This window comes from Pyrgilauda ruficollis, unplaced genomic scaffold (genome assembly GCF_017590135.1).
Source record: "Pyrgilauda ruficollis isolate IOZ18807 unplaced genomic scaffold, ASM1759013v1 scaffold37, whole genome shotgun sequence".
In the NCBI taxonomy this organism is placed as follows: Eukaryota; Metazoa; Chordata; class Aves; order Passeriformes; family Passeridae; genus Pyrgilauda; species Pyrgilauda ruficollis.
Genome location: NW_024525156.1, coordinates 4,193,759 through 4,213,757, shown reverse-complemented (window position 1 = coordinate 4,213,757; position 19,999 = coordinate 4,193,759). Strand labels below are relative to the sequence as shown.

Genomic DNA, 19,999 nt, shown 5'->3' with positions numbered 1-19,999 from the left:
ATCAGCATGCAGATTGAAACAACTTTTGATTGACATTTTCCATTCTTTCTTCCAGGTGTGGTATAACCAAAAAGGTTTCCATTCACTGCCATCCTACTTAAATGAACTCAATAACTTCATTCTGTGGCTGAATTTACCTTCTAATGTGGATTGGAGAGAGTATGGTAATATTCTTTGTATTTATTCATATTTTTTGGAAATAAGTTTTTAAATAAACTATAACAAGTATGAAAATTTTTTGGTTTACAGTAGGATTTCAGAGTTCCATTTCTCCAGAGGACTGAAAAGCAAAAATTTTAATTACAAAGAAAGTTTTTGTGGAGAATGTAATACACAGTAAGGTAAAATTTTAATTTAAAGCTCAACATATCATATGAGTTCCTTACAAAGACATTCCTGTGGAATAAGTAAGTGTAAATTGGTTTGGGATGTTAGTCCCTCTGAAACTGCTGCTAGGGATTACTTAAATGGCATGAGTAAGGCACAACAGACTATGAATTTATAACTATGAATCTATAAATTTATTAAATTTATAAATTTATGGATTTACCCTGGATATATAAATATCCAGGGTAAATCCAGAATGGCCTGTAAATTCACAGGGCAGTGTGATGTTTCATAGCATCCTGTTACTCAAAGAACAGGAAAGGCTGCTGTATATTATTATTATGCAAAACAAAAGAGCAATTAATATCTGACATGTGAATTCTCTGATTCAGATATCCTGAACTTTAATAAAGTAAGAATTTTATGAATAGATATCTAAAAGGAATAGATATCTAAAAAATATCTAGATGAATAGATATCTAAAGAAATGACTGCTGCCAAAGACTCAGCTGTTAACAAAGATGAACTTTTAGGATGTGCAAATCTAGTTTGAAATCTGGGCTTGATTAACTTCACAAGTTCATGTTAACTTCTATTCATTCCAGTTCCTTTCATTCTTAAAAATTCTGTTAAATAGGAATTTGGTTTAGGGAAACTTAAAAAGAGCTTTTGACCAATTTTTAAGAGTTCTTGTAAAGTTAGGATGATTTTCTGTAATGGTAAAATGATTTTAAGTGTTTTTATAATGAAGAAAGAAGACTAAATCAGTGAAAATGGGGAAGGAATCCTGAGAATCTAAACCCAGAGATTAATTAAGAAAACTTTCTGGCATGTCCAAGAAAAAAGAGTAATAGCTTGTTTTCAAGATGGCTGGGGTTTCATTTCTCTGAATGAATTATGAGAATGGATCAAAGGTAATATGTTTACACAGAAACTTTGAATGAAATGAAATCAGATGTTTTAACAAGAATTTTTAATGGAAATCAATTTTTAATCAACTTTACCCTCAATTTCATGCGTCTGACTGATGCTAGCTTTTTTTTCTATACCATTAGATATCTCATTCTGGAACTTAAACGTTTGTGTATCCTTACTTTTTTATTTATCATGGAGAATCAGGGTGTGCTTTCACTCAGAGAAAAATGATAGCTATCCCAAAGATTTTGGGAATTACTTATTTTTTGATCTTGCATGACACACTAATGCAGCAAGCACGAAAGTGCTTAAGAAATATTTCAAGTCTGGTACTGATATATATGAGTATGGGTTCATTGTATAATCTTGTGGCAGAATATGTTAGCTGCCTGCAGAAGTAGAGCTAAAGAACTAGAAAGTTATTTATTTATTTGTTCATCTATTGGAGAAGTGCAATGAAGATGGACTGATCATGTTGTTGATGCATAATGCTGAGGGAACTGTGATAGAAATCTTGGGAAGATAGGTCAAGTTACCTACCTAGATGTCTGTATATATATATTTGTTCATTTACTCATGTTTTTGTGTGTTTGTGTGTGTGCACACATGTATGTATGTGTATTGTTTGTGGAAACCAATATATATGTATATTTTATTTCTAAAAAACAGTTTTCCAGGGCTGTATGGGCCACTTGAACTCAGTTCACTTTGACTTTTAACTTTCTCTAATTTAAGGATACTGTTCTAACAGAGAAGAGCTATTCGTATGCTTTTGTTATTCAAATTGTTATATACAGTCCTGTAAGTCAGTAGTCAGAAGACCTCACACTGTGTTCCAAGACTGAAATCTATTCTTTTTGATTTTTTTTTTCTTCTTCTAAACTCTGTTTATAGGCAAGGTCAGTTCTAGAATATTGTTGGAAATTGCTGTGAGGAAGCTTGTTAAGATGTTTCAGAGACATGGCTTTGTAGCTATGTCTCGCATTAACGACTTGTTATTTCACAGAACAACTTTTTTCTAATGGAACCAGCGCTTCTGTACTACTTTTAAGTGACATAAAAATCATTTGGTGCTTTAAAAGGGACTGTAAGAACAAACACTTTTCTTCCTTCACAAAAAAAAAAAAAAAAAAAAAGCTTTACAGAAAGAAGCTTACTACAATAGAATAGAGCATTGCCATGGATGTAAACAATAGCAGCAATTATGATATTGAAACAACCTTGAGCAAGGCCAACAAGATCAACCATTTGTTTAAGTGCTCATACAAAAGCTAAGAAACACTTTCACTTTGCAGTGATATCCTATGCGTATTTCTTGAACATGAACCCAGTAGGAGTTCTCCCAAGGTCTATGGAGGAGGGAAGAATCATTACAGACCACATGTTGAGTTCTACCTGCTTTGCCCACGAGGACAGATCCAGTAATTTTCAGTGGAGATCAGTAGCACTAGTCCAAGTTTGTGAGAGGTTTTGATAAAAAGCAGCTGAGCAGGAGGCTAATTGCTTTTGTCTAAAGTCTTTTCTGCAGTCATGAGGGTACAGAGTATATAGACTTATGATTTAGTATGATAGTTTAAAGGAAAAAAATTTACCCAAGAGTATAGAGGACATATGCTGCCTTGCGCTGGTTTATATCTCTAGGGCTATCTGTTCAAAAAGCTTTGAAAAAATTATTGCTTTTTGTTCTGTCAGTCCAAGTTACTGAGTCTTCAGCATGCAGCAGCAGGAAATTATATCTGTTTAGTGATTAAAAAATCGGTCCTTTTTGCTATTGTATAAACTGATCTTCAAATACTTTCTCTGCAAGTAGAGAGATTTCTCCTCACCCCAGTCTCTTAACAATTTGGGATTATTGGTAAATTTCTCGGTGAGGATGCTAGGAAAGTTACAATGTTTGTTTCTTGCAATTTTCATGAAAATAGTGATGTGTCTGTTGAAGAAAATGTGTCTGCTCAGCTGGATGTGCACATAACTAGATGGAGCAACAGAAATTGGCCTGATCAGTTTATGTCAATTTATTGTAGTAAATGGATCAGATGTCTCTTTTGAAACAGCAGTTCAGTAATACTTCTTGTATAAAAAATATGTCACTTTCTCTATCATGTGGCTATCCACCCCCACCTTTATCATCAGGTAAGTCTGTGATCCCATTGTGGGAAAAAGTCATCTGTCTCAATTGTGGAGGAAATCAAATGCAGTCTGTTTCCTAGAGGGTTATAAATTCAGTGGCAGATGATGAAAATGAAGATGTTAATAAATGACTTTTTAAAAAGTTAGTAAGACACTTCAACAATGGAAGTAAGATATGCAGGATTTTTGTCCAAACCCTTCACCTCTGACTGGTATTCAAGCTTATGTGAATGATGTTTTCTAATCTTTTGTCTGAAATGCTGCATTCTTGCAACTAAGTAATGTAATTGTGAGCAGAAAAAAAAATGCAATAATGGAGTAGGGAGAATACAAAACTAAAACGCAATATTTTTGCTTAAGCTTAAGCTAGAAATCTTGATCAAGTAAAAACGTTATTTTTCACACCTAATTGTATAATCTTGAATCAGAATGTGGTTATTATGCTGGAGTATAGGAGAAGGGCTATAATCTCATTCTTAGGGTAAGGCTATATAAAGAAAAAAGGAGTGGTTGTCATCTATATTTTTGTCTGTAAAGCAGAGCGGTCAAAAAAAAGTTCTTACATCATTGTTCAAAGAACAAAAATGTCTCAATATAGAAGGGCCTTTTGTGATGCAGTTGCCCTATCTTAGGATTCATACTGAAGTCATTGATTTTTTAAAAAAGCTTTCATACTAGGATTCATTGTAGCTTTCATGTAGCATCCTCATTTATTTCAGATTCAGTTCTTCAAAAGAGCAGAAGGGATCAAGGGAGTAATTTTCAGCTGAATTTTGGTGGAAAGTGGATGTATAGTTTCCTGAATGCTTTGCAAATTATAACTTTAAACCTTATTACAAAGGAAACTGTGAAATGGCCTTTGGGTGGAACCTTCTTAACCATGTCTAGTTAGTGGGGGAAACTAAAATAGAAACCATTAATGATGGTGCTGCCTGTGAAATTATCCATAAAATATAATTTTCAGTTAATAGTAATGTCTCATTTTACATGAATGGAAATATTGTCATATATATATGTATATATATGTGTATATATGTATATATATGTAATACCTCAATTTTTCTTATACTTAATATTTTATTTGGTCTGAAATAAAATGTCTTGAATAAAGAAAGGTAGATTGGTCTTTTATTCAAAGTCTGCCACAGTCATGGTATTTAGAATCAGTAGCACAGATCTAAACTGATCTATGTATGCAAGATTCAGCTTGACATAACAGTTTACAAAGGAGTGACAAGTGACACACCCAAAATATGGTGCAGAACCAGAAAATACACCTAAGGACAGCTCTGACTAATCTACAGTGATGATGTACAAGCTTGAAGACCTTTAAGATTTTTTCATCTAGATTTCTCCAACTGATACTGAAAAAGTGTTGCTGGGTTGATATCACTTTCCTAATTTTTGCTGAAAAAGCACAGATTTTTGAAGTGTGTTTATGCAGAAAGTTACACCCAGGTAGGATGGACTGGACTACCAGTGTCTTCTGTTCTTTATCATGTACAGGATGGAAATATCCAACTCTCTAAAGTTATGCCAAATTGTGCGTGCCTTTATTTTCTGTCAGAGAGTCAGCTGGTGTAGATGTGAGATAAAAGATCTAGAGCACTTTCTCTTGAAGGCACAGATTGAAGACTATTAGGAAGATGTTGGTGTAGGGAAAGGTGTCCTAAGCTGTGCAGCTCCTGAATGGCAACAGGGCAGGATGCAGAATGTTCAGAGCAAGCTTGTCTAATGTGGATTCATTTTCCTTTTTCCTGTGAGCTTTCCTATCCAGAATGAAGAAATATTTTTATTGTACAAAATTTTTATTGTACAAAATGTTACAATCCTTCTAATATTTTATGAAGAATTTTTTTAGTAGGTTAGTAATGTCTTTTTAACAAATTAGAATCTAAAATTTTTTTAATCAAGAACAATGCAAGGAAAGGAGTAGGATTGTTCCACCTGGAAGAGAGAATACAAAAGGGAAATCATAGAGAAGCTGAAGGGGTACAATGAATAGTTTACTGCTTCTTCCACTATTAAGCATTTAGCATGGGGCTCCTAGTGTCATTTTCAAAGTAAATACACTCTCCTATCTCAGCCTAGGCCCCAGCTGTGCTACTGCTGAAATTTATAGTTAAACTGTAAAGCTCTGACTACTTCCCACCTCTTTTTTTCCATAGTAATGTGACTTGCAAGACTGATAAAAATGCACTTGTTCTCAGTTGTATAAAAAAACCCCAATGTTTTCATCGAGCAATACAAGAGATGACAACTGAGCCCTTTAAATTAATGAAAGACAAAAATGAGGAAAAAAAAAAAGACACACCAAAAATGTAGTGAACTAAAGGCAAAACAACAGAGAAAAGAAAGAAAGAGAAGCTTCATAGCTGAAAAAAAGCTGAGAAAATATATTCCCACTCCTGAATTGCTTTTGCTTGGTTTTGGAAAGGTTGGAAGGTGTGTCTGTTACAATTTTTCACCTCTGCCCATAAAAAAAGCCTAAGTGATTACTGTAAAAAGAATGTGATCAACTGCATTCTGAATACATAGATAAAGGATGTTTTAGGACGATAAAGAAAGTTTTTGTTGTGATTAAGTGAGGAGAATGTAATGGCAATCTGCAGATGTGGAAGAAATAATTTTTATACTGAGAAATTTATGAAAAGGAGCAGACAGAGTTAGTGCTGAATCATATCATATTTGGTGTTATTGCCTGGCTTGCTTTTCCCTTGTGAATACTGATATGGTAAAATTTGCCCTGAGGGCTGTTCACACAAGGCTTGCAAGTACAGTCCTTAAAAAAATCCGTGCATGAACACCAGAAGCATCAGTTTAATTGGAGCTTTATAATTTAGAACTTCTTCGTTTATCTGTCATTTATAGTTTTTAAGTCCTCAAACATGGCAGAGAGTTTTCAACTTAATGAGCCTCATTATAGCAGCTTTGCATAGTAAAAAGGCATATAAAGGCAAGAAAGTATCAATAAATACATTTTACATCATTTTAACAGCTATATTGGGACAGAGATATGTGTAAAAAAAGATGGTCTAGGTGGTTAGAAGAAATGTAGGAAGGGATAGGTTACAGAAGTACATGGAAGAGTTTTCAAAATAAAAATATATATACTAGCAAATACCATATATTAATTCTGTTGGTTTTTTGTGGTATTTGAAGATAATTTATAACTTATTTCTTGAGTTCAAGGGAACTTTATTCCTCTGTGAATTACAGGCCAGTTTGTTGGCTCTATCCAAAAATCATCTAATTTTTGACAATGGGGTGAAGAAATCATTATACTTAAAAGGTAGCAAATTCAGAGGTTGTCATGCCTCAGACTAATTGAAGAAACTTAATATGCTGAATGAAAGGCAAGTATTACATTTAATGCAGTGATAGAATTTTGAATTCTAAACACAACTGGACTTAGTTTAGCACAGTCATACTTTTCTTACTTGTAATTCACAACCTTGTGAAATTTAATGTCAGTTGTGAGTGTAAACTAAAAGAAAATGTAATCCTTTGTTTCATCTACATGACTTGAATGGAAATTGGCTGTCAAAAATATTTGCTACTCCTAAGATGTGTGATTAGTTTTTGTGACTATTCCATAGAAGGATGTTAATTCAGTGTAACTTTGACTTTTGCTTGGTATTGTATGATACAATACTGCAAGGAGCATAATACTATTCAATGTCATGGGTTTTTATTTTCCCCTGCAACTATCTCTTTTTCATAGTTTCCCTTTATTCTGTAAGTTAATAGAAAATAAAGTTAAAGCAGTGCATGGAACCCAAGTCAACTGCTGTAGACTTTTGTTTAATACCAATGCAGCAATCTGAAAGTTCCTCCAGAAATCTTGCTGCCAGGCAAGGAAGAGAATTGTCCTGCTCTGCTCTGCACTGGAGTGGCCTCACCTTAAGCACTGTATACAGTTTTGGGTGCCACAATACAAAAAAACCCAAAATTATGCTATTATAGAGCACCCAAAGGAGGGCCACAAGGAGGAGAAGTGTTATGAAGTCACTTGGTTTGCTCAGCCTGGAGAAGAGGAAATTGAACTGAGACCTCATTGCAGTTTCCAGCATACTCACAAGGGGAAGTGGAGAGGCAGGTACTGATCCCTTCACTCTTGTGACCAGTGACAGGACTTGAGGAACTGCCTGAAGTTCACCCAGGAGAGGTTTGCGTTGGATATCTTAAAGGAAAAGAGGGTGGATGGGTGCTAAAACAGGCTCCCCAGGGAAGTGGTCACAGCACCAGCCTGAGAGAGTTCAAGAAGTGTTTGGACAACGCTCTCAGGGACATGGTGTGACTCTTGAGGTGTCCCGTGTAGGGTGAGAAGTTGGATCTGATGATCCTGGTGTGTCCCGTCCAATTCTGCATATTATTCTATGATTATTTCTTCTCATATGCCCACTTTAGTTCAAGCATTAGAAAATCCTAGAAAAACTTTCTGGGAACTAAACTAAACTTTTTTTCTGTCATGCTACTTCTTCTTTACATAAATGGGAATTCCATGGTTCCAGTGGGAAAAAAAAGTTTTCTTTGATATGCCTGTTTTACTTCAGAACAAATAGCAGCAGTTGTTTAAAAAATTAATGCTTTAAAAGAAAAACAAAGGAAAATTTATAACAGTCCCTGAAGGCACATGACATGAAAAACTTCTACAAATAGCAAGGTAGCTACTAGTGATACATCAAAATGTTATTGGCCTGAATCTTCTTTTGTTTTTCTAACTACCATTGAGCTTCAGTGTACTGCATTTAGTTGCTATTTCAAAAATCTTTACCTTGTACAAGTTTTGTGTGTGAGTTAATCATTATCTTGTTTTTCAGCTTTTTAGCAAGCAGTGACTTAGTGATGTTTAAATGACTTTGGCTTGAAGATGAGGAATGAAAAATTAAAGGGGAAAAAAAATTAAAGGCAAAATAAATGCCTGTTTAGTCAAATGGCACTTGTAACTAGAATGAAGATTTTTTTTTTTGTTTTTTTACAGCTGGACTTTAACAAATTCAATTAAGTGGTGCCCCACAGAGTCAATCTAAGGCTACCAACAATTTATATCTTTACCAAAGATACTAGAAAAATTATAATTGCTGTTAGGATTAAGTTTGTTTCTTTGTTTTAATTTGGAACAGCATAGATTTATTTAGACACTAATCAAATAATGCCGATGTTGTGGTTTAACTTAAGGCCCACTCACACAACCATTTCCTCAGTCTCCCCCAGTGGCATGTGAAAGAGAATATTAGAAGTGATAAAACTCATGGGTTGAGATAAAGGCAGTTTAATATGTAGAAAAAAAGCCACACACATAGGCAAAGCAAAGCAAGGAATTAATTCACCCTTTCCTGTGGGCAGGAAGGTGTTCAGGCATTCCCAGGAGAGCAGGGCCTCATCATGGCTAACACTGACTTAGGAAGGCAAATGTCATCACTCCAAATATCCCTCCCATTCCTCATTCTTCCCCCATGTTACAGGCTGAGCATGATGCCACATAGTATGGAATGTCCCTTTGGTCAGTCAGGGTCAGCTGTCCCACTGGGACCCTCCCAAATCCCTGTGCACCCCCTACTCTCCTTACTGCTGGAGTGGGGGAGGAGAAAATATCTTGGCTCTGAGTGCTGCCCAGCAATAGTGGCACAAACATCCCTGTGTTATCTCATTTTTTCCAGCACAAATCCAAAACATACCCCCATATCAGCTACTGTGAAGAAAATTAATTCCACCCAGCACAAAACCAGCACAGCCAGCACATCTGTCAGGCACACCTTCTCAGATAAGTGGCCAACAGCATCAAGTCCAGTGGAACAGCAGCTTTTGCAGTGGCAATGATTTGCACCTTCACCCTCCCACAATTTTTCTTTTGTTTTAAAAGACACAGTTTTTATTCATAAACTGCCTTCCAATTCCAAAGTTAATTTTGCTAGGTTGCTACAGGTTGGTTGCACCAAGAATCAAAATAAGCCTAGAGAATTCATTGCCTGCCTAAGATTTTTCTTGGTCTCCCAAACTAGGCATGTTCTTAATGCAGAGCTCTACAGTTTCAATCAAAGGTGTGACTATTTTTTTTTTCTTTTGTGAATTTAGCTAAACAGTTTTGCTCAGCAAAACATCAGTAATCTAAAAATCCTGAATGGTCTAATCTAAATTCTAAACCAAGTGTATACATTGCAGTAACAATCTACCTTACCCCAGAAGATTAGGTATATGAACAAATTCTACTTTAGGTTTTGTATTTGGTCTCTTCTGTGATGTAGGTTCTGTAGTGATATACAGCATTGTTGAATCAATTTTTGAACATCAGAACACAGAAAAGCAGCAACTACTACTTGTGTTTGTTCATTAGTTTTTAGTGGTTCCAGACTCTGGAAATCACTCAATGGGAGACAGTGTTTGGTTTTGCAGACTGGTATTTGAGCTCTTTCAGTTGATTACTAAGTATTTAGCCTTTTTATTCATACATATAACAAGTGTTAACCATGTACTCCAGAACTTAAAGTCCTTAATAACATTTAATATGTCACGATTTATTTTTATTTTCACAGGTATAACTCTCTACAGCCAACCATATGGAGGAGCCTTGTTGGATGAGGACAAAATGTGAGCAAACTCTTAAAATGTTTCACTGCAGCAATCAGCAGACAATTGAACCTATCAATTAGATAAGGATATATATTTCCTGGAATAGATACTGTGAATTGATAGACACAATTCAGTTCTGCTGAGTGAAGCATTTTTTAGCGTGATCTGTCTGTAAAGTCCACTGTTTATACCAAAAATAGTTGCAGTATTTTGTAAAGAAAAATACTGAATTTATGCTGATTTTGTCATAACAGTTTTAAACAGGGTAACTGTTTCAAATTATTTCAAAGGTTTTAATTTCAGTTTTCTGTAAAGGTGAAATATTTGCATAAGCTTCACTTTACAACTCAGACACATGCTGTGCTTTGTAACTCACCTCTAGTTTTGTAACTTAACAGATCTTATTCCTGTTCTTTAATTAAATGTTGACAGTGAAGAGACATTGTGTCTCTGCTCATTTCAGGGTGTTGGAACTAGACTATCTTTAAGGTCCCTTCCAACACAAACCATTCTGTGATTCTGTGGTGTTTGCAATCAGAATAAATGTCCTAATGTCTAGTGTTTTGGTGAGAGGTTGGCCTGCAAAATGCTAGCATTTGAGGGGTTTTTCCCCATTGTGTTTTCATTGTACTATTTTGCTTTTTACCCTAGAATGGAGAATGTTCGTCAGTGTGGGGTAGCACTGTGTATCATGCTGGGTTTCTCCATCCTTACTGCATCCATTGGAATTGCCATAGTGAAGGACAGAGTATCTGGGACAAAACGCCTGCAACACATCACAGGCCTGGGTTACAAAACTTACTGGCTTGCTAACTTCTGCTGTGATATGGTATGTATTACGTAAGGCAGCATGTGCTCAGATGGACGTTTAAAGCTAGTTTCTTATAAATGAGTAAAAGGAGATATGGCCACAAGATAATGAATAAAATTTGTATTGCACAGTGACAGCTCTTGGCTGACATGCTAACAAACATTAAGTCATCATTCCTATTTTAATGCAGGGTGGGGATTGTGTTCCTTGCTTCCCAAAGTTGAATTGTAATTATTTGCTAGCTTTAGCTATGTACACTATTTTACAAATAAAATAAAGCTGGCTAATCAGCCTAGACAGAAAGACTCTTCCACACAGCAGCTCACAGCAGGAATTTCTATGCTTTGAATTTTGCCATGCACTGGCAAAACCTTAGAAATTAGTGGAGAAAACTGAAAATACTAGTCATCTACTTTAAGGGATAATTATGTTATGTGTTTTTGTGGATAATATGAGAGATACTTATGATTGGTACCTTTTATTTGTGTCAAAAACTGGAAGAGGCAGCTCAAGGAAGTGGTGGAGTTGCCATCCCTGGAGGTATTTAAATGCCATATAGATATGGCACTGAGTGACATGGTTTAGTGGTGGACTTGGCAGTGCTGGATTAATGGTTGGACCTGATGTTCTTAAGGTCCTTTCCAACATTTAGGTTGGATTCTATGACACCCTGGTCAGGAACAGAAATTTTTGGAACACTCTGTTTTCATTTAGACCGTTCTAATTCTGAAACATTAGATCTTCACCCATCCATGCTTGAAATCAGAATTTTCACACTTGAGCAATCTTGAGGTAAGAGCACATTTTTCCAAATGTTATTTACTTGACCAGTCAATCTTGGCATTTCTTTTTGCTGCTGCTTCAGATAAGAAGGCTTGGTTAAAAACAGTCCTTCATCATTCGGTTTCTCCTTGTGAGCAAAGTCAACTCCTCATTATTTTCTGCCAATCTCTCAAAATGTTCTCACAAATTCAACACAGTACTGCATGATCAATCATGATGTGGGAAAGAACAGACACTGCTTTAAATGCTAATTGTGCTACAGATCATTTAGGGACACTGAACACATGAATATATGAACTGTCAAATTTTAAATCCCTCTACGTATTTTAAATATTGCAGGCTGTGTCCTGTATTACTGGTAGCAGAATCTTTACTAGGCCTGCAGAAGTATTTGATTTATGAAATTGCTCTCATAAGAATCAGGCTGTTCTTACTGTATTTATAGGTTTGAATGATATTCATTACTATGTTCAACAAATGGAAAAAATGTAAGCGCTTGGAAAATTTAAAGAGAAATAAAGACATTTTGTTCAGATTAAGCTTGTGTCCCTAGAGGAGGAAATTAAATCTGTTTTGTTGTACATGCACAACTTCTGTAATATACCATGATTTCAGGGTAAGATTTCCAATAGAATTTGATTTTTTAAGTTATTGATTTTTTTCTAGACAGAAGCCCTAGGTCTGTTGAAAAATACTGAGACTCAAATGCCTTGTGACTTCTCTAAAATATATCTATGGGTGGTATGTTATGATACTTGTATATGGCAAAAAAAAGGTACACTGTGAATGAGAACATTGCATTCATCCACATTTTACTCCATTGCCCTTCTCTTAAAAAAAAAAAAAAAAAAAAAAAAAAAAAAAAGTATGTTATCCCACTAGCAAAGATGTGATGGCCTCTGATTTAATTTGGAACAGGTTTTCACTGTGCTTCAGTATGAAAGTCTAATTTTATCAGTATGTTGTTCTTCTACACTGAATATTTAGCTAAACCTTGATTTGTTGCCTCTATTGTGGTTGTATCTCAGAATTTCAGTTCTGTTAGGTTAAAGCTATAAAGCTAAATATTACATAAGCAGAAATGGAGGCAGTCAGCACCTAGTGAGCTCAGGTTCAGTGCACAGAGCAGGCAGACACTGAAAATGGAGCTGAGCACAGGTCTTCACATCCTGACGTGGCTATTTACTAGCAGAACGCCTCTCTTCAATACTTGGATATTAATCTCCTGTACCAATCTCACCTTGCCACCCTCAAGTATTGCTTGCCATTATGTCAAGAGACTAAAGAGAGAAACTGCTTTCCCTGTTGCCTAACGGCTGTAATGCTTTTACATGTTTTTAACATTCCCAATAAAAGATGTAATTTGCTTCATCAGCGCACATGGTCCTTCATTAAAATCTCTTTTAAAATTGCATCATTATTATTCTCCCACATGAATGCAGCTCCAATCAGTGAAACTGCTGTTTCTGAAACCAAGCCTCTGTATTCACAGTGTAATTTGATACTTTGGAGCAATGGCCCCACCTGGACTCATTATCTGGAAGAGCTGGCTTGTTAGATGGATGTATTGGAAAGGTCAATAAAAATAGGATTAAGGGGGATATTCTGTAGTCAGATTTTATCTTGTCAGGTTGTTTCATGTGTAAGGGGCAGTTTCACAGCAAGTGCAGACTATCAAATCTCCAAGCTCTTCTGCCTATTTCCTCCGAACTTACAGTGTAATTGTATTGAGAGTATGGAGAAGTTAATTTGTTAAACCCTTCTATGCAATTTACATAAGACCAGTAAGAGATGCTTACCTGCTCAATTTTTTTCCCTTCTGTTTCTAGCTGCTTTACATGGTTCCAGTCACCCTTTGTGTTGGTGTTATTAGTGCCTTCCAGCTATCAGCCTTCACTTTCCGAAAGAACTTGGCAGCCACTGTTCTCCTGCTGATACTCTTTGGGTATGTGATTGGAAATGCTACTCTGGAATTACAGCTTCCAAGAAACAAACATAAATCTTTAGATGTAGTTTACACCTGCTGCTGGAAGCATGGTTTTCTGTCTTTGTAACAAATTATGATTCAGCAAAGCATAGTGAGAAAACAGGCTGAAACCCGAGTTTGAAAATTAAACACAAAAAGTGGAGGGAGATTTACTCACACATTTAAAAAAAAAAAAAAAAAAAGGAGTGCAAAAGGAGTGCAAACATCTTGGAAGATACTCAGCCTGTATAACAGCAGTTTACTGTTAGAAATTGATTGTATGTTATCTTCCAGAAATGAGGGAATATTAACATAGGTCAGAATTTCAGTGCTTAGCTGCGCAGAATATCATCAAGAAGTAAGAAACGGCTTTTATTACAGCTCTAACCATTTTCTGTAATTCAACATAGGTGTTTATATTGCCAATGAGAAGTCTGTCCAATGTGAAGTACTGGGGTGGATGGAGATTTGTCTCCCAATAGTACTGTGAGAGAGGAAAGTTCTACTATGCTCTCTTGCTTAGTTTCACATGAAAAACAATAGCAACAGAAAACAAAACAAAACAAACAAACAACGAAAAAATCCACCAAAAACCTACAAAAACCAAAAAAACCAACAAGAAACCCCCAAGCAACAAACAGAAAAAAACCCCCAAAGCCTAACCAAAAAGCAATCCTGTAATAGAAGGTTAAAATAACTGGTTCAATAAAGGATCTCTATAAAAGTAAGTCTGTTCAGCCCTGGGATCAATTATATTAATAGTGTGTTCTGTCATGTTCCTTGAGGGGCAGAATTGAAGTTGTTTTGCTGTACATGTACAGCTTCTGTAACACACCATGATTTCAGGGTAAGATTTCTGATGGAGTTTGATTTTGAAGTTATTTATTTATATAAAGACAGAAGCCCCAGGTCTGCTGAAACATACTGGGACTCAGCTCATAGTGGGAGTCATAACTCTCTTCCCATGTGCTGTCTAAGGTGATGTTAGAAATGCTGAAGATGAATTGTTAAAGGAAAAGGCTTCTGAGAATTTTATTACTTATTTCAAGCAACTAATTGTTGCTACCCTTGTAGGGGAGAGCGCATATCTTACAGGACAGATGTTTAGATAATGAAATATAGGTAATTAATGAGAGAATGGTAGGCAAAGAAAGAAGAAAGGACCTTCTACAAGATCAGGACATGTTCTATTCCAGAAGAGTTTCAGATAAACCCTTCAAAAAACTCCCCAATTTACTATATTGCTCCTTGAAAACTATTTTCAAGGTTTTGTGCCTCCAGCAACTCATTTTTTAGAAACTGTCTAGGTATCCTCAAATTTGGATTTTTTCTTGGAAATTCTTGCCTAAGTTTATTCAGAATCATACTTCATAATTGTCCTTCATCAAATGCTTTTTGCAAGCCAAAACAAGCCAAGTCCTCTCTTGTAAAACCTTCCAAACTCCATGTATAATTCTATTTATAATTTTTCCTTATAATTCCAGTTTGAGCTACTATTTCCTGGATGTGAATAGCCAAACTAGTATGAAATATTCTAGAGGTTATGATGCTAGGATTTTGTAAATAACTTGTATGAAACATCCAAAGTTCATAATTTCCTCCTCTCTGTATCTTTCTTGTGTACTACCCTCACTTCCTTTCTTCTGCACTTCCATCAAGTGATTCCTTCAAGTTAAGGGCACAAATTCTAACGAGTCTTAGTGCAAAGATTTCACATTACGAAATCTCACACCTTTTTTTATTGGCTTTACAACCACTGAATCCATCTTGTGATCCAGTTGCTGTCATATTAGCGAGGCATAGGCTTCTATAGAAACCCTAGCCAAGCAGCAATTGAAGCACACAGTACAGAACTGTATGTCTACTGAAGTCAGGACAGGGTTTTTCTAGTGTGCTATGGGCTTTGGCCCTGCCCACAGTGAGCTATCAAGTACCAGTTATGCTGGCATTGTTTTAATCAAAATGTTGAGTTAAACTTTGAATATCTCAGGAAAAAAGTAATTGAATGAAAACAGATCTTATTTTGTTGACTGCAGATGCAGCTTAAACAGCTCAATATAATCCCTCCTGTACTGTTCAGCTTTGGCTGACATAACAGATGTTGCAGTGATTTTTAACAAGGAAATCTGTGCATTCAATGTGTATTAACATATATTAAAGATCCAATAGCTGTCTGTAAGTTTAACATGTGTCAAGGACATTGATAAACTTTACAGTTTCCACTCTTCCTAATCTACCCTTTTTTCAGCCTAACTACACCATAAATGTGATGAAGCCTATTGTGGCCATTTTATTCTTCCCCAGTACTGTGCGTATAATCCTCATTCATCTGCATGCCATCATCGTCTGCATTTTTTTCCCTTTAAAAATGTTTTTTCTCTTTAGAGTACACTGTGCAGATTTTCTGATCTAGAACAAAGACAAAAATAGTCCAATTTTATAAAAAAGTTAAAGAGGTGTGTTCAAAAGAATGATCAAATTTCTTACTGTGCTACTTTAAAAGGGATTTCATTTAAAAATAAAACTAAACTACATCTTTTTCTCTTTTAGATGATTGCAGAGATGTTTTCTAGTCCAAATGCTTAAGCAGTCCAAAATGTTCTTTTATACTTAGAAAATACTAAATTACAACTGCAGCTGAAGAAAGAGAAAGAGGACAGAAGTGTAGATGTAACTTGCTGCAACTTTGAAGACTGCATTTGAGCATCATTCAGCTTTAGGATTCTGAAACTCTTACTCATTTCTTAGTAGCTCTAAGCAAAAAAATCAAATTTTGCTTTCATTTACAGCAGAGCAACAGCCCTCTAAATCATGTGTCTTCCTGAGCTGTTTCCAAGGATGGACTTGTGTTTATGATATTGTTACTCTGAGAACAGTGATTTTGATATGTGCGTCAAGGGAATAAAAGATTGTGTGATTAAGACTGGCAAAAGGATGCTGAAAAGTATAATGGGATCTTGAATAATTGCAATTTCATTTGAGACCCAAACACTGAGTCATTTAACCTTTATCTTCCTGTAAAATGAAGATAACATTATTATTACTTCCCAGCAGGGTTTGCAAGTTTGGTTTTTAAGGTAAAGGATTTTGGTATTCTCCAATGCAAGATTCATCTATAAAGTACAGAATACTGAATTCAAAAGGGAATGACTTAGTTTAGTATTCTGAAGTCATTTAGTAAAATGACTTTTATGACTTAGTTTAGTAATCTAAACTACACTTTAAGGCAATGAAGAAGTGAATTCACAGATTTTTTGGCTAGTAGCTCTTGCAATGAGCTCATTTTTAAACCAGTTATACATATTGATATTTTACAGGAAATGTTTATATATACACTGCATATATACTTATTGTTGTACAGTAGTGTATGCTGATACATATGCTCCTGCAATCTATATACTGCTTGTTTGATAGCGATATCTTTCACTATGTTGAATGGAAAATAAATTTTCTTTACATGGCATGCATGCTCTGATTGCCTGGGCCTTGTTTTAATCTTTATAAACATCTCTTTATAAATAAAAAGCATTGTGTGCTCCATTCTGGATAGGCATAATTTGATTTGTCATGATGGAGGTGCCTTCCTCCTCCCTTTTACGATTCTCATTGAAGATGATGTAGCCATGGGCATGCTATTTTGTCCTCATAGTGTTATGCACTCATTTTTTTACAGCTATTAGTCTACTGACAACCTGGTTGAGGTAATAACATGGTCTGTAGGATTTTTCAATTCTCACAATATCACTGGCACAAATACTAGTTCCAATGCAAAAATGATTGGTTTTTACTTGTTCTTCTTCTTCTTTCTTTGTTCACTACCTCCTTCTTCTTTTTTTTTTTTTTTTTCTTTATATGAAAGCCTCTCAGAAAAGATAACTGCTCAGCATCCATGATTTAAGCTTTAAATATTTGGGTTTAATTCTATATGTATAAGAGGTTTGAAAGGTTCATGGATTTGCAGTCATTCAGAAATCAGGATTGTGAGCTGTCTGGAACAGTCAAAGTAAATATCTACAGCTCAAATGAGCAAAAATGGATCATATCTGCACATAATATGGCAGTAAATATGTGTGCATCTATGGAAGTATAAGCCAATATTTTAAAGAATATATATCCCAAATTTGTCCCTTTTTAAAATCACTTGTTCTGAAGAGTTGTTTGCCTGTTTTAAAAATCAGTAACAATAATTGTGGGATATTTCTAGTGTGATAACTGACTTTTTTGGGGTCAAAAGCATAGCTTATTTGTGACAGTTTTGTTTCTTTAAACTTTCAGATATGCAACTTTACCTTGGATGTATCTTGCATCCAGATTCTTCTCAAGTTCAGATGTAGCTTTTATTTCCTACATCTCCTTAAATTTTGTGTTTGGCCTGTGTACCATGCTGGTGACTCTCTTACCTCGCTTGTTAGCTATAATTTCCAAAGTGCAGGTCAGTATCAAATCTTTGGTTTACCTTTTTCATAACTGAGATGTATACACACACACACATGCATATATATATTTGAGAATGTTCATGTGTGTTTATATATTTATACAGATAAGGTTTTTCCAGAAGAAAAATATATGGTTTTTATATATTCATGATTTTTCTATATTGACTGTTACCATCATGAATTTTAACTTGTCTATAACCCAAAAAAGCATGCTGTAATAATGGAAAAACAGTGTTAATTGAAACTTTGACATTTTCTAGACCATTAAGTTGTAATAGGCACATAATGGGAGCTGTTCTGGTCAATTAAATAGATTATATGCATTGTAAAATGTGTTTGAATAATATTGACATAAGAGATAAGCTGCATATTCCTAGAATCTCTAATGCACTTTATGAATAGTAATTTATACAGTGCATTCTCACTGAATGTATGTATTTTTAATTAGTCATACCGGTATTTAAACAACTTGATGGAAAGGACTTCCAGAATGAGTATGACTCTCTATTCATGTAAAGGTTAAAAACTTGATGTTTAAAGTCAAATCTGTATAATCTGTCATGCAAGTGTGTAAGCAAATTCAGTATTCACTTGCGTTTAAGTTTGTGATTTAAATTTGATATTATTCAAATATTGAAATGTTAAGGAAATAGAAGAATTATGGCTACATGTGTTTTGGTACTTTCTATGAACTTCAGCTAAGATTAAAATGCCATGGCTGTAGAAAGTCTAAAATGCAATATTATATAACCCTGAACCCTAAAATAATTCACAATATGCGCTTTAGAATTCAGTTTACCTTGAGTGAGATTTGAATGCAGTATCCAGTTTTGCAAGTCTGCTCATTAGACTGTTGGAGGAAACTAAATTTTTTCCCTTTTATCTTTATTCTCCTCCATCCTTCCCGTGTCTTCATACAGAGTTTTCAGAAAATCTACAATATCCTCAAATGGGCATTCATCATATTCCCACAATTCTGCCTAGGCCAGGGCTTAATAGAGCTTTCATACAATCAGATCAAGTTTGACCTGACCAGGAACTTTGGAATAGATTCTTACGTGAGCCCCTTTGAGATGGATTTCCTGGGCTGGATTTTTATGGCAATGTCCCTCCAGGGAACACTACTGCTTCTTTTACGTGTTTTCCTTCATTGGGATCTCCTCTGGAAATCAAGGTTTGTTATCATTTGTATTCTGCCACAGTGGGCACCGAACTAATTTTCGGAGAAAGAAAATGGTGTGTTCCTTTGAACAACGGAAGATAAATACTTCTGGTAACATAGTGTACCTGAATTAATGCAAACTTCAGAAAAAATACAAGTAGTTGTTTTTCCCTTGAGTTCTGATGAGAATTGATCACCATGTGCTAAGGGATTACAACCGGGAAAATAAGAGTTATGCAGAGCACAGCAAATTATGACCAATTTTCCATGTATCACTTAGTATCATCCTCTGTTGTAGGGGTAATTGCTCAGTTAACAGCACAGACAGCCCTTCAGAAGATGTTGATGTAGAAATGGAGCGACAGAGACTCTTTGGTGGAAGAACTGGTAATGATGTCCTACTTCTGTACAACCTCAGGAAGTGTTATGGAGGTTTCAGTAAGAAGAACACAGTTGTGGAAAACATAAGCTTGGGCATACCAAGGGGAGAGGTAAGGGAGTCTTTCTTTTTCCCCTTTTATAAAGTAACACTTTATTCTGAGCAATTGTTGAGACATATTCAGTGTGTCTACAGTGAAAGACCTGTAGAGAGCAGCATAAAAAATTCAGTTGTAGTAATTTCTGAAAATCAATAACTGGATAAAAACAGAAACTCTTCTCTGCTGAGGAAGCAACTGTTCCTTTTTTTTTTTTTTTTTTTTTTTTTGGTTAAACATTCATCAGTCTTAATTTTTTTTTACTTCTTGCTCATCTATACCAAATCATTGTACTTTAGGCTAACATAAAAAACAAGTAAGGTAGCATAGCAGTTTCGCGTTCAAAGAGGAAACAGAATACCCAACTCAATAGCAAACTATGAACTGCATCCTGAATTTGTTACCATAGCACGTTTTTGG

The 19,999-nt window shown here is 35.3% G+C and overlaps 1 protein-coding gene across 1 annotated transcript in view; it reads left to right on the top strand.

Annotated features, from left to right (window-relative positions):
• ABCA13 (ATP binding cassette subfamily A member 13) overlaps positions 1-19,999 on the top strand; it is a 171,639-nt gene that overhangs the window by 111,558 nt on the left and 40,082 nt on the right. Inside the window, exons 44-50 of the mRNA XM_041475876.1 lie at positions 56-164; positions 9,909-9,963; positions 10,597-10,774; positions 13,369-13,484; positions 17,781-17,937; positions 18,862-19,115; positions 19,402-19,594. Of these exons, the coding sequence (XP_041331810.1) occupies positions 56-164; positions 9,909-9,963; positions 10,597-10,774; positions 13,369-13,484; positions 17,781-17,937; positions 18,862-19,115; positions 19,402-19,594 (1,062 nt within the window). The remainder of the gene's footprint in view (positions 1-55; positions 165-9,908; positions 9,964-10,596; positions 10,775-13,368; positions 13,485-17,780; positions 17,938-18,861; positions 19,116-19,401; positions 19,595-19,999) is intronic.